The sequence below is a fragment of the Brassica rapa genome, chromosome A04 (genome assembly GCF_000309985.2).
Source record: "Brassica rapa cultivar Chiifu-401-42 chromosome A04, CAAS_Brap_v3.01, whole genome shotgun sequence".
Lineage (NCBI taxonomy): Eukaryota > Viridiplantae > Streptophyta > Magnoliopsida > Brassicales > Brassicaceae > Brassica > Brassica rapa.
Genome location: NC_024798.2, coordinates 5,191,108 through 5,206,478, shown reverse-complemented (window position 1 = coordinate 5,206,478; position 15,371 = coordinate 5,191,108). Strand labels below are relative to the sequence as shown.

The 15,371-nt window shown below is 31.7% G+C and overlaps 1 protein-coding gene and 1 pseudogene across 1 annotated transcript; one reads left to right on the top strand and one right to left on the bottom strand.

Annotated features, from left to right (window-relative positions):
• Positions 1–781: 781 nt before the first annotated feature.
• Positions 782–10,795, bottom strand: LOC103863521. Its single transcript, XM_009141265.3, has 4 exons — positions 7,231–10,795; positions 6,060–6,860; positions 5,785–5,961; positions 782–5,696 (listed from the first exon to the last, which is right to left on the bottom strand). Exons 1-4 carry the CDS (start codon positions 7,349–7,351, stop codon positions 5,572–5,574), a joined length of 1,224 nt encoding a protein of 407 aa, XP_009139513.1. The 5' UTR covers positions 7,352–10,795; the 3' UTR covers positions 782–5,571.
• A 565-nt stretch (positions 10,796–11,360) lies between these two features.
• LOC117133761 lies at positions 11,361–13,590 on the top strand (annotated as a pseudogene).
• The last annotated feature ends 1,781 nt before the right edge of the window (positions 13,591–15,371 follow it).

Sequence of the window (15,371 nt, the reverse complement as noted above, 5' to 3'; positions counted from 1 at the left end):
TCTCTTAGATCACAGCTTCCTCTCTCGGTGTTCCTCAACAGATTTTGGTTTTGTTCCTTACTTTACTTTCTCCCTAGAAGTTGGTGTCTTAATAGCGTTCTCACGGCCTTCTCGCTGTCATTCGAAAGATGTTCAGTGTCTCTTGGATTTTGGACAGTGATGGGTTTTGTTCTATTTCGGTGTAACTTCTAACCCGAGGCTGAGAATTTCTAAAGGAGGTCGCTTTTGGTGTTCTAAAACCCATTACCATAGAATCTCAAGATTGAGACTTTACATGGGATTAGGTATTTTAAGTTAATGGTTCTTTTAGGATATATAAAGTTTGCTTTTTTGATGTGGTGCTAGCTTCGTATATGTATAATTCAGATAAAGTTTGCTTTACATGGGATTTGGTGTTTTTATGTATAAAGTTTGTTTTTTTATTCAGATGATAGCCGTCAATGGGCAGTTTCCAGGACCTCTGTTTAATGCTATGACCATCTACAATGTTGTTGTTAGAGTCTAAATTGGATGAGCCTCTTCTTTTAACTTGGTGATTCCAAGAGCTTTCTTTCTATACCAACTGATCAGTTATCAATAAAATGTATTGTACACTCATGACCATAAAGTATGTAATCGTCACTTTGGTCTTTTGTCTGCGTTTCATTATCATTGCCCTTTTTAATCTATACCTTTGCTTTTCTGGTTTTAAGGAGAATACATGACTATGGGAAAGAACTTGGGATGCCCGATGGAGTCTCATCATTGGGAAGGGCCCATACAAGTACTACATCAATGTACCTGTTGGAATTGATCACTTATCTGTTCATGTTGAACTAGAAACTAAGAGTTTTTTTATCACTTTGTCTCATGAGATGGATGACTCTTCTAATGTGACTTTCCTTTTGTGGGGAAACCTTTCAAAGCTTGAAGCTTGTGTTGTTTACTTTCTCTACAATTCAAGATTTTAGTACAACTTTATTGTAGCAATAATTTTGTTTCGACTAGATTCATATAAAATATTTTCCTGCTAAATTTTCATTCTCTGTAGTTTGACACCATAGAAAATAATAGTAAATTTGTGCACTTGCAAGAATAATCAAACTTTTTACTCTAATTACTCACAGAACTTACTAAAAATTCATGGTTGTGAATTTCATTACATACAGTACATGTGTTTGTAGATAGCCCGAACTTGACACATCGGCTAGTGTTACTATAAACTGCAGACTTTTGTAGATTGAGTCTCTAAGCTTCTCCACCTTTAGTCTGATTGGTAAAATTATGAATTTTAAATTCTTCAAGTACAAACTTGCATGAGTACTTCCAATGTTAATGGTGAGAATGAGATTACAACAATGTTCGTCGTAAATAAATTGGTATTTTAGTCTATGAATGTCTGAGTATTAGTTGATTTTATTTTACATTTGTCAAAGTCCTAAAAAGTATTAAAATGCATTCTACTTATTATCAAAGTCTAAGTAGAACTAACAATGACAATTAACAATGACAATACAGTGAAACATTACATTTTGACATATTTTTAATGGTTAAACAAATATATGATTTCAAAAGTTGAAAAAAAGGAAAATAGATTACAAACAATGAAAAATAATTTACTTTAAAGTGAAATTTTTTTTGTTGGTCAAAAATTTTAGATTGAAAACAAAATAAAATATTTATAATGTATTTATTTTGATGATTTGATTACCCACCCATAGGAAATAATATCAATTTAAAATATTCCATGTAAAATTTTGATAGTTGTAAGAAATTCATGTTCGTTACCTGTCCAAATTTTGATACTGGTAAACGAAAAGATGGGATGATGACTCTTGGGATAGTGGTGCTAAAATATAGTACATTCTTTCATTTAGTGCTTTCGCACATAAGAACATCCGGTACAATTGTTCAAAAAAACAAAAAAAAAAAGAACATCCGGTACAGAAGATACTATATTAAAAAGACCGAAGAAGTCACTAACAGATTCACGAGCAAGTAGCAACAGAAAAGTAAGAAAAGGGGGATACAGACCAGTAAGGCACACTTGATCACACCCCTGTTGCCATTAAAATTTTGAAACCTGATGGAAGCTTTGAGGAAAGACTTTCAAAATAAATTACATTACGTGAAAATTCACAGTACAATTACAAATTATTAAAACAAGATCAGATTAAACTCCTACAACGTAGACACATTTCCCATAACATATTTTTTTGCCGTCTATTTCACATAACATGTATACTCTCTTTTCTTCAAATGACATCTGCTAACCTAATAAAAAAACTCAGAGCGTTGACACATTTGAAAAACATTTCGTCCAACCGTACCTCCTATTTTGGATTTAAACAATTAGAACTAATACAATATGAATATAATAGTTAAAAAAAAATAATGTTACACAATTAATAAAGCTGAATCTTTTATTTTCGTGATGATATTTTATCAAGAGAAGTTGTGTAAAAATTTAACACTATAATTTTTAAAAGTTTATTAAATATTCGACATTTTCATCATCTTATTGTCTTAAACCAAATTTATTGGTAAAATATTTATTAATACATAATATGTTTTTGATCAATATTTTATTTTAGATCTAACAAAACACTTGACGTTAATCTAAAACAAAATTTTAGCACATAATTAATAATATAATATCAAATACATAAATTATAAAAATATTCATAAGAAAAAGATAATCCAAGATTTTGTACTAAAATAATTATTTTACTTATTATAAAATTATCATAATTACCGTTGAATAAACAAAGAAACTATGTAAAACTACTAGACAAGAGTATTTTTCATTAACAACATAACATCCTAGGCCCCAAGAGTATTTTCCTTTTTATTCATATGAGTATTTTTTTATTCATTCTTCGAGTCCTAGGCCATAACAGTCCTAGGCCGTGATCTATATAATTATATAATTGTATATTTTCATTCATTTTTCACATCATCCAACTCAATAAGTTTAAAAATGTATAAAAATATCAACGCATTCAAAAACAAATATATAAGAATGAAAAATAATTCATAATTTGTATTGAATTTCAACTGTAGTGACAAGTATTTTTATTTTACTTACTTTTAAAATAAAGATATAACAAACACTAAAGATCAAAATAATTACATTAAATAAAAAATAAAATCTTTTTATTAATTTATCAAACCTTTGATTTCTAATAAGAACAAAAGAAACAATAAAAAAAAATTATTCTTAGTTTAGAGTAAACTGCATATTTTTACACGTATATGAAAATACAATAGATCTTTTAATTGATCTTCACTTGCTTGACATAGATTAATATAGGCAAAGATAAGCTAATAACAACATAAATTATAATAATTGATGTTAAAATAAATATTTTGTATCATTTATTAATAAGTGTCTCAAATTGGTATCATTTTTTTTTCTGATACTATTTATGTAATATAATATGCTTTATTGTTGTGTTATCATACACATCTCTTCAAATTCAAACTTAAAACACAAACCACAAAATCATATAAAAATAATAATTTAGTTCATCAGTAAAGTATATCCCGCCCGTAGGACGGGCCGACTCTAGTTATATATAAGAGTAATTAGGCGCTATACACACGAAAGTCGCTGAAATTAGAGATCTACCCTTTTACCTTTTATGGTACTGTACACTTTTTTTATATACCGAAAGACCCCTACAGAGCCTAAAAACGTAGCACATGCAGCTGGCATATTCGATGTCAGACACCAGTATAGGGGGGAGACCTACCACACGCCATCGATTGTACTTCTAAGATCTTCTTAAATGACACTGAGGGCAATTGAAGAGCCTTGAATTACTTCTTTTTTGAGTTTAATAGGTCGATTTTAAAGTCTCCACCTTCTATTCACCGTTATCATTTCTCAGTTTTGAAGTAGGCAAAAAAATATTTTTTTCTCCAAAATCCTCCGGAAAATACGCAGTTCTCAACTGACGATATGGAAGAGATACAGATCCCAGAACGCATGTTTGCCGCTGGTGATGAACCGGCTGGGGAGAGAGTGAACACCTACCACAAACCCAAGAGAATTGATTCCATAATTGAAGCCTTGGAACCTGATGAAGTCGAGTTTATGCGGAATACAACATTTGGGAAGATCATATCGCAGGCAGAAAACCCTTCGTTTTCAGGTACATTTGGTCAGTTCGTCATTGTGCGTATGCTCAAGGTGAAGAAAAAATACGAGATCTGGTTTTTGTTCGCTGGTAAACCTATCAGGATGTCTCTTCAAGAGTTTGCGCATGTAACTGGGCTTAATTGCAACAAGATTATCAGGAAGAACAGCAAAAGGAAGAAGAATCCTATCACGGAGAAGCTATATTGGGGTGAACTCTTTGGGTCTCTCAAGTTCTGTCCAGTTGATGCTGCGATTGAGATGTTGAAGAAGAAGAAGGTTAAAGATCGCGAGATGCGGCTGAAGTATGCATGTCTTGCATTCACGTCATGCGTTCTACTTCCGACATCTCACCTCCCCCGTATCATCCCTGAGCACGTGGAATTGATTCGTGACTTCAGTGAGTTTCTTGCTTATCCCTGGGGGAGAGTTACATTTGAGATGCTGGTAACTGGAATCAAGAAGAAAGACGAAATCTTACTCTCCCAATCCAGTATTGCGTTGCCTGGATTCGTAGATGCCATTCAACTTGTATTCATGGCTGCCGTTCCTCAGATAAAAGAGATTGTCCCGCAGGCAGAACCTGCTGTTGTGATAGAGTCTGACAGTGAATCTGACTCGGGATGTAACGACGCTGAAGTTGAATTAGAAGAGGATATAGAGGCCCCCGCGCCACAGCCGAAGACGGTCCGTTACTATGTCAACCCAACTCACGTCAGAGACCTAGATGAGGAGTCTAAGGTTAGCTTGCTTTTAAAAACTTAGACCGTATGCCGATACATAGCTGTTGTTAAGATTGGTAAGTCCTAAATAGATGTAATATTAGACATGAGAAAAGTTAGATGCTAAGTATATTGCGGTTAGCTTGCTTTTAAAAACTTAGACTATCCGCCGAAACATAACTGTTGTTATGAGTGATACGTGCTAAGTAGTATTAGCATCTTGACAAGAGAAAAGTTAGATGTTAAGTTTATTGCCGTTAGGTTGCTTTAAAAAACTTAGACTATCCGCCGAAACATAACTGTCGTTAAGAGTGATACGTGCTACGTAGCTGTAGTAATAGTCTAGAGAAAAGTTAGATGCTAAGTATATAATAACACAAATAAGCGCCAAGTAATTGTTATTAATATTATTGGCTGCTAACCTGCTATAGTCCCGTCCATCATTCTATATGCGAATGCACCAATAGGGTTACCGTGTCTAAAGACACTTAACGATCACATGGTTGTTATAGGCAAACATACTAAGTGGCTACTAAGGTTATACATATGTACTAGTAGATAGTATCAGCGTCACCATTGACACATACCTCTAAAATGATCAGCTGGTTATTTTTTTTCTATGCATTTCAGACGGAGGTCATATCCATGATTGAGGACACTACAAACTCACGTAATCAGTTGGAGTGGGATGACGAGATAGACGATGAGACTGTCGATAACCTTGTCCGCCTAATTCAAAATGGCAAAGTGGAACTTTTTTGCCAAAGCATACAGCGACATGTGTGTCCTGAAAGCAGTTCGATCCATGAAGACTTGCCCGACAAACAAATGTTGTTTTCCTTCGTCATCGGTATCTGTTCCAAACGATGGAAGAACATAGATTACTGACAAGTTGTTGAGGTTCAAATATTTACACAAATAAAATGGTGTATGTACACTCACCTTCATCAGCGGAGTCATCATAGGGTAATGGATCTGCAAAGATCGGGTTCCTTTTAGGGGAGAGTGAACCACCCGAAGCACTTACTCGTGTCTTATCAACAACCCCCACCTCCGACACTTTCCCTTTCCCCTTGGTAATGTAATCAAGTAGAGACGGAGGTCTTTTTTGCCCTTCAACTGTAAAGGTTGCAGAAAATTAATAACTTACGTGTTAACATGTATAACACAACTGCTAACATATAACCATAGCAACTATTGTTTTCCTTATAACATACCTATTGTCAGGGCCAAACTCGGATTCGCAACAGGGGGATGAATGACCTCCTTCAATCTTATCACTCCAGAACCAGCATTCCGGGGGAATGCATTCAGTGGGCCAGCTGAGGAGTCTGTTGATGATTCTGTTCCCTCGCTTGTCTCCAGCGCCTCAGGAAATGGAGATTTCCCTTGGGTTAGCCTTGGGGTTCTTTGTTCTGTGGTATCGTCATCATCTGTGCACACGTCTAGGAGGAACTGCTGACCAGTTGTCTCTTCCCCCTGCCCAAGAATATTTTCCCAATAAGCAGCACCATCACCTAAACCACCAGGATTATCATTCACACCCCTAACTGGTTGACGACTAACATCAGAGATACCACGAAACGGGTTCACATTAACAGCTAAGTGTCCACTAGAACTCCCGATAATTGTATAGTTGTCCCTTCTCTGGAAAAGATAACGGGCAACTACATTGTTGCCTATGGTCACCATTAGCTTCAAATCTTGGATTTCAAGTCTCATTGACATGAATAGATCCACATCTCCATCCCCCCTGACATCCACCGGTGGCCAGGCCACATCTGCTGGAATCCTCATCCACTCCGGAAACTCAAACGTCAGGCACACTGCGGTGTCTGTTCCTACGCTGTATCGTGTTCGCACAAGATCCATCAGGGATGCGTAAGTCTGGTTCTCGTGAACCATGACGTCGTATCTTCGCTCTGTCGGATCTTCCAGGAACAGCCAACCACGAATTCCAACTTGTTCCCACACACCAACAACCAGTTTAACTAACTGGCCCATTACGAACCACTTATCTGCATTTTTGGGTTCAAACAAGTAACTAGTGTTGTTAATTTCATAAGATTTCGCATACAGCAAAATTAATATGAAGAACAAATTAAGTTAGACGTTAACACCATGATCTAACAAAAAAAAAAACCTAAACAACAGGACAAATTGGTGATAATGAAGCAACAAGTTAAGTCTGTACAAAAATCACTTTAATGGTATAAGACAAATAAGAACAAAAGAACATCTGATCTACAACGAATATTCTAAAAATGTCTGAAATCAGCTTTAATGTGTAAAGACAACAAAATGAATAAACCTAAATCTGGCAGATAACGACTACTCAAAAAGTCTGAACTCATCTTTAATGGTAGAAGACAAAAAATAAGAACATACCTAAATTGGAAGGATAACGACTACTGTAAAAGGAGTTTACTTTAGGCCACACTCTCGCTTTAACAGTCTTCGTTCTCTCTCTATAAAACAAGTTGCCATTTATCGATTTGGAGGTCTCCATTAAATAGAGAATCCGAAACCATTCACTGTTTTCGTTAACCTCTAAATCCCGCCATTCTCTGCTACACTAAGATATTTTCCAGATTTCCTGCAGATTTCATAGTGTACCTTGCAAATTGCTGTAGCAAAACGAGTGGAAGGGAAAGAAAATAGCTGGAGACCCTATATCTATCCGCCACCCTAAGCTTGTACTGGAAAGATCACACCAAATCTAACTCTCTCCACGACGCAATCGTACTCCCCCGTGGGTAGGGGTATTCTCGTAATGACACACAGGATGTGCTACAGTGTTTTGTGGTTTTCAGTCTTTAGGGTAGTTTTCCAATTTCGAGTCCACTAAGGTATATTGGGCCAATACTCTCTATATATAATCAGATGTATAATTATATAATTATTCATTAAAAATAATAACGACTTTAGCCGCTCTAACTTTTAATGTGAGAGCCATGTTGTGAAATATGACTTCACAAACAATGATATAGATCAACTGTTAAATAATTAGCAGAAAATAAAAATATATTTTCAAACCTAATCACCTTAGTGTTAGATCGATAAATCAAAAATGATTATTCAACTCTTCAAATATTTTGCAGTCGATATGATTTTCTCTTTATCTATTATGCAACAAATATATATATATACAATATTATGCTTAAAACGTAAATTTTCATTACTAAATAAATCGACAATGAGATATACAAAAATAGAGAAATCTATATAATTTCACGTTTTTCAGGTGAGGAATACAAAAGTTAGAGAGGCTACTGAAATGAATGATGGTTACGACAAAAAAAACAAGTACGAAAATGATGAAAATGCTAACTGATGCAGGCAAGGCACATGAGGTGTGACCTTACAATGGGATAGAGATGGGGTGATGACTGTGTAAAACTCTCAGATTGATCAGATTGAAGTGGATTGGTTATGAAATTTAACCATCTAGTTGTATAATGCTCTCTGGTTCGATCAAGGGATGGGATGGACGATTGAATGGTGGATTGAAGAAACCACAAAGCTGTATGGACATGAACTTTGATAGATTCTAAATTACTCTTTAAACAATGTTGCACCTGATAGAAAACAAAAGCTTTTTGATGAATAAAATTTTATATTTATTAAAAAAGGATAAATAACGATGACAAAATGCAGAATTCATTGGTTATTTTTTCGTGTAAAGTTTAAGCATCACTAAAATGCACACCTATCAAATGAATTCTGTAAATTTATCATTTACTTTCCCGACAGACAACATCAGACTCATGTTCGAAAAGCGTAATTGCACAATTTCGATCTATTAAAAATAGCAATTCCAATCAATGACAAAGGTTTTGTTATTTCATCCTAAAGTTACATGAATTGCAAATAAATTGTCAAATTATATGTGTTTCAAAATTATCTAAAAAATGTATCTGTTTTAAGAGTTGTTTCTTTTTAATTACTTTAAAACTAACGTATTTTATACGAGATTAATTTATTTAGTTATAGCGTATCTCCAGTTCACATTTTTTTCTCTAAAATAGAGAAAATTTTATTCTAAAATTAGGTGTCGGTCCGCGCTACGAACGGAATGTAATGTATTGTTTTGTTTATAATATAAATTTTGTAAGAGTTTTTGTATGTTCATTTGGTTGGCAGTGTGATAATTTTAATCGGTTAGTTTTTGTATGGCCAGCTCTCTCCTTGTAACATCTATTTGTTTGTAAGTTATTGTTATTTGTGTGTTAGGTTCAGGGGCGGATGGACGTTGACGTTTACGGGGACACATGCCCCCAACTGTTTTTTTTTGTTTTTCTTATATAAATTTCATTGAAATATTGTTATTTTAATGAATAAGTAAAAAAAGTGCTCCCAATTAAACAAAATTTTGGTTGTTTTAGTAGTGTGCCTCCGATTAAAATTATTTCTGGATCCGCCCCTGAACTTATATTAGGATTTGGAAGCAATGATTGTGTGAAAGTTGTGCGTGTTATTGAAATGTTATGCGCGAGAAGGTTATTGCCAAAGGAAAACTGGAGGAGTTTTGTTTGTTGCTAGTGAGTTTGTAGAACTCTGAGGCTGATTCTTTTTATATAAAAGTGCTGAATTTAATTTCTGCATATTTAGTTAAATCGTTTTTGTTTAGATGGGGCACTATTTGAATTAGCAAAACAGTTACCAGTTGATATATTTTTTAAAAAAATTGGATTTTCAAGAGTGTTTTAATTGTTGGAAATTTGAAGAAAGGAAGCAAAAGCTGGTGAAGTGAGTGCTATTGTTTTATGTGTAATGTGTTTATTTTTGGATTGGCCGGCTGGATGTTTTATGTGTATGAGATTATATGTTGTTGTAAAATTGTGTTACATATGTTATTTACATCTATTCTATTAATTTAGAGTCCTATTTTTTATCTACTTATAAATGTTGTCATTTAAGTTTGGACCTATTCATATTTCACTAGGAATATACCTTTAAAATAAGATATCTTTAAGTTCCCTTAATTTACTTTTAATATTACAAATGTGTCTCTCCTATTTTTATGGTTAACAACATTAACTTCATCCTAATTACTATACATTTGTAAAACATTCACCATTTATTTTCATTTGAAACTACAGAGATTTCATTGTACTTAATTGTTTCTTATTTATTCATTTAAAAATTTTCAAAGCCTAATAGAGTTGCTGTTTTAGTTGTAAGGCATCAGAAATATACAACAACATTGGTTTGAATTTGATTATTAATATGAAATTATGGATGGTAAATTATAGTTATACAACTACATGATTTTTATAATATAATTAACTTTTAATATTTTCATAGCTATAGTGCTATATAAATATATAGTTGCTATATTATATGATTTTAATTAAACATATTTTACTCAAATGTGGGCTAACATATTATATCATCATTTCTAAAATGGTTAGTTATACTATAAAATATATAACTAAATGTATTGTAAATTAAATTAATTTAAAAAATGTATTGTATACAAAAATAATATTTAATAACAAAGTAAAATAAATAAATTAGATCAATATATATTTAAGAAATCTAAACAAGAAAATTTACATAATATTTAAAGCTAAAATGTAAATTTAATATCAAAATTATACATTTATAAAAGAAAAAAATATCCGCACGGACGTGCGGGTTCAAACTCTAGTCTAATCTATTAATTTAGGGTCCTATTTTTTATCTACTATTAACAAGTCACATAGTAGAACCACTTAAAGAATTAGTTAATATGACATATTTGATTATTTACATTAATAATAAATCAACAATAAATTTAATTTTTTTTATTATAACAATATCTGTTGAGAAAAAGAATCTAAGAAAATCTTACTGAAAATTTTAAATATTTTTATAAAATATCATATTAATTAATTTTGTAATTAGTAATATAATATTGTTATAAATCAATGTTAACTAAACTTTTATTATAAAACAAGAAAATAAAAATTATATACTATTCTTTATAAATTAAATAATTATATTCTCTGTTATATAAAAATAAAAGTGCTATATGAATTAATATGAAAAAATCTATTAAATAGGTAAATTAACAAAAACAATTTAAAAAATCATCTAAATAAATTATCACTCATCATTAAAGTGGGTTAAAATTTGTAAACTATATAATACTTTTAGACAAAAATAAATTTATTAAAATATGTTAAACCTTTATATCTACAACAAAATATTAACTTTTTGTTTAAAATATACTATATATTGTTTAAAAATTTTATATAAAAATATAATAGTATATAATAACCTTTAGTTCATATACTATTTAAAAAATATGTTATTAGAAAACTATTAAATTTTAGTAATTCATATATATTTTTTATTTTAATTATAAAGAAATATGTTCAGAAAAAATAGAAAATATTACGAAAATTCAAATATTTTTTCTAAGATAATGTAGAGTAACGTAGTAACAAAAAAAATTCAAAACTCATGTAATCTTCCAAACTGAAAAATAGTTGTGTAATTTTTAAAAGTTTTCTTGACAAAATATAAAATTTTGAAAATAAATATTCAAACACAAAATGATATATTTCAAATTTTACAAAAGATAAAATCATAGATAATAAAGAATAACTTTTTGAAATGCACCAAGAAAAAAACAAACTATATATGTTGTAAAAATTAAAGCAATCTAATATTTTGAAATCTTAATTAAAAATAAAAAGAAAACTCAATATCATAACATCCAAAATATCATATATCAATAAAATTTACTAAAATAATGTGTTATATGCTACTATGTATAAAATCTACTAAAATAATAGAGCTATATTATTTAGAGAAAATAGTGTTTTTTCTTATAAATCCCGCTAAATACTAAATAATATATGTTAAAGAATATTTTTTAAACACAACATGTATATATAAATTATCGTAAACATATTTATTTTCTATAATATAAATAAATAAAATTTTAAAATGTATTATAGCAAAATGTATAAATTAAAGAAAAAAATATATTTTAAAGGAGATTATCTATTTGATTATTTTATATTGTTATTTTATTGAACCTAACTCGAAAATATATTAGTAAGTAATAAAAATTAATAACCAAGTAAAATGTATGAAACAAATCACTATATGTTAATAATACCGAATACGAAATATAAAAATAAAATTATGAGTTACACAATATATAATAATAAAATGAAATTTATATATTTATAATATTTATAATATTATCAAATATATTTGTAAAATGAAAAATTATCCGCACGGACGTGTGGGTTAAAATCTAGTTTACTGTAAATTTAGGGTAATAATTAGATGTTCACATGCTTTTGATTGTGTTCAGTATCCATAATTTGTTTTGATTGGATTACCTAAAGTTCTTTTCCTGGTTGTTATGTTTACAAGATTTTCTGGTTGATGTGGTTTTTCATGAAGCATTGATCCTTGTGATCTTATTATTTTAGAGTTGTAGTTTGTATTTCGTTGTATATATTTGATATTGGTTTCCTTATACGGAGACTATTTGATGTCATTCGATATTGAGGACACAATTAGCAGGTTGTTATCTGTGTCGATGTGGTATTTTTATATTATACGAAGAAGGTAAATGTATTTTGTGATCCCATTTTGGTGCTACAACAATTAGTACCATGGCTTTATTATTGAAATCTTTTTTTTTTAATATGATAGAGTCTATTTGATGTATACATAGACTATTTGATGTCTATTGTGTGAAACATAGAGTCTTTGTGGATTTGATCTCTAAGTGCTACATCGCACTTTAAAATTACAAAGTAGCTCAAGGGTAAATTTGAGTCTATCACAATATTTCAGATCTTTAACTTAATCCTACGTACAAACATTTCACTGTCAATATAACTAAGCTGAATACAGTTAAGTTAGCACTTAACTTTCCACGTCGGACAAAATTCATGGAAGAGGAAAATATACACAATGCATGAAACACATACTTGGGACTTGAATCCTCCCTCTTATGATATCTCTCCTTTTGGCTATCATTGGGTTTTCAAAACGAAATTTCTAGCTGATGGATCACTACTCACTAGACAAACTCAAAGCTAGATTGGTAGCAAAAGGCTATGAACTAACAAATCGCTAGCTAGATGTGGACATCTCCATCCAATTTTTACTTCTCTCTTTCATATGTTACTTGACAATATGAAGTTGGATGCAATTTCGTAGATCTTGAATCTCATAAGGGGTGCTTATTGTAACTGAATCATGTTTTTTTGTCTGATTTACCTGGATTTGGATCAAATATGAACTGGGTTAAACGCAAAATCTACCTTTACAATGTCACATTTGGGCTCTATATGCTCGATTGGTGGGAACAATACCTCTTCCACAGTTTGGTGGTAGTCTTAATGTAGTTACAACGACACACTTTACTTTTCGGTACTATTCAAGAGCCATTTGATATGAAAACAGGCTGCACAGTAGAGCTGTTGGATTAAGCTTAAAGGAAAAAGGAAACTTGAGAAATAAGTTAACTTCTAATCCTACCGAGTTATGGTTTAAAGGATTAGGAAATATTCAAATAAGTTGTCCTAATGAGTTTAGGATTAGGAAAAAGAAAATATGTGTTTTCTACTGAGTTTAGGAAATTTGATTTATATATAAGGAGATGCAAGGGTGTTGCATAACTTATGAGTTTTGTGATTGTGTGAGAGCTTGAGGTTTTTGAGTGAGTTTTCCTCAAGAGATTAATAAGAGAGTTATTCTTATTATTGAGTTTATACAATTCAAGATTCTATAAGAGCATGAAAAGCTTGAACCTCCAAAGGCAATTGCTTAACACCAGTCATCTAGACATGTTCAGTCCGTTGGTTTTAGACACCTAAAGCCCAACCCACCTATAAAAGTATATTTTCCGTAAAAAAAGATATTCAAATCTCGAACTCTATCCACGTTAAAAGATTGATGACACCTTCAACCACTACACCACAACTAAAATCTAAAACTGCCCTTTAAATATGTCATATTTTGGCATTTAAAACATGGGATTTACTAGCTTTATCCTAGGGCCGGCCTGCATCTAGATGTTTTCGTTACATTTTTAATATTGTGTAAAGTGGACGTCCCTCAGTCCTTGTATAACTGAGTACATTTTTTTTAACGCTGATTATTATGATCTTACAATTATGATATGAGAAAGATTACATAGACGATTCGACAACTGACAATACTACATGTCTTATGAAGACCTACGCCTAACTCCATCACCTGAGCCATCCTATGAAGATCCACGTCTGGCCAGATTTACTTGCACCATGTTGAAGATCCCTTGTAAGCCTTTCTTCTGTAGTCTGCATAATTGTTTAATAAATCGCTCTCTCTGGAACTTGAAACCTGGATTTCATGTAATCTGCAATAAATTGCATAGTCTGGGATTCGAACCCGAGATGCTTTTAAACCTTAACCAGTAGGCTACAGTGCTTCCACAACTGAGTACATTAGTTTAGCCTTTTTTGTGTGTGCACACAGTTTAACCCATTTTAAGTTTGTTTTATGCCCTTTATTTGATTATGATATCATTTGTTGACTATTTTCTTCTTCCATGTAGCTATTTATTTATCAAAGGAGTTAATGAGCTAATCCAACTAATGATAAAAAGCCAGTAAACTAATTAACCAAAAATGTTGATCTCTTTTATATCGAATAAAATTTGATAGAAGTGTGTCCATGCCGAAATAGTCAAATTTCCGTCAAGTCATACCATTCCATACATTATACTCCAACTCAAAACAAGATATAAAAAATGACATCTACACTCAAAGCTGACAAAAGTTGTTTATATCAAACTACTTATAGCGGGACAACTATAAGTACATTTATAATTGGTAATCTATCTATCTATATATATAAAAAAATGTTTGCAGCTCTCCTGTGGTGCCACGTAGGACTAAGTTGCGGGTCAAACCCGCCCCGCTGACCCGCGGGTTACAAAGTTTTTTTTGTCAAAAAATCCGACCCGCACAATCCGCAAACAAATAAATTTGTATCCGCACTCGCCCCGCTTAATTTTGCGAGTAACCCACAGGAACCGCGGATTATATTTTTGTTTTAAAAACTATTTATTTAATTAAATTTTTGTAAAATATAATATAAATAATATATTTATAATTAAAATTTTAAATATTTAAAATATTTTGATTATTATTTTTTAAAATTCCCATATTTTCTTTAAAAAATATAAATTTTTATAAAAATATATATATATATTTTAAAAAAAAAAGTTTAAAAAAAAATTGCGGGTTGGCGGGTACTCGCGTTTCAAAATCCACCAACCCGCATCCGCTCCGCATAAAATGCTCATGATCCGCACCCGCACCCGCAAATGTATTTTTCTAAATTGTTTGACCCGCATCCGCCCCGCGGCGGATCAAACGGGCCGGACCCCGCGGATAAAGAATCATATTCCCAGGCCTAGTGCCACGTCATAAAGTCGCTCATCCTCAGGGTGACATTTGTCCCTCCTAATACAATACTCTGCGTTTTATTTATTCTGTTTGCAATTCGTTTAGGCTTTCTCTAAT

Bases quoted from the DNA above. Each gene is read 5' to 3' on its own strand.
- LOC103863521 (XM_009141265.3), bottom strand. From the start codon at position 7,351: ATGGAGACCTCCAAATCGATAAATGGCAACTTGTTTTATAGAGAGAGA. The intron at 6,861-7,230 runs GTATGTTCTTAT...CCAAAAATGCAG, and splicing joins TCGTTATCCTTCCAATTTAG to ATAAGTGGTTCGTAATGGGC. The intron at 5,962-6,059 runs GTATGTTATAAG...CAACCTTTACAG, and splicing joins GAGTTTGGCCCTGACAATAG to TTGAAGGGCAAAAAAGACCT.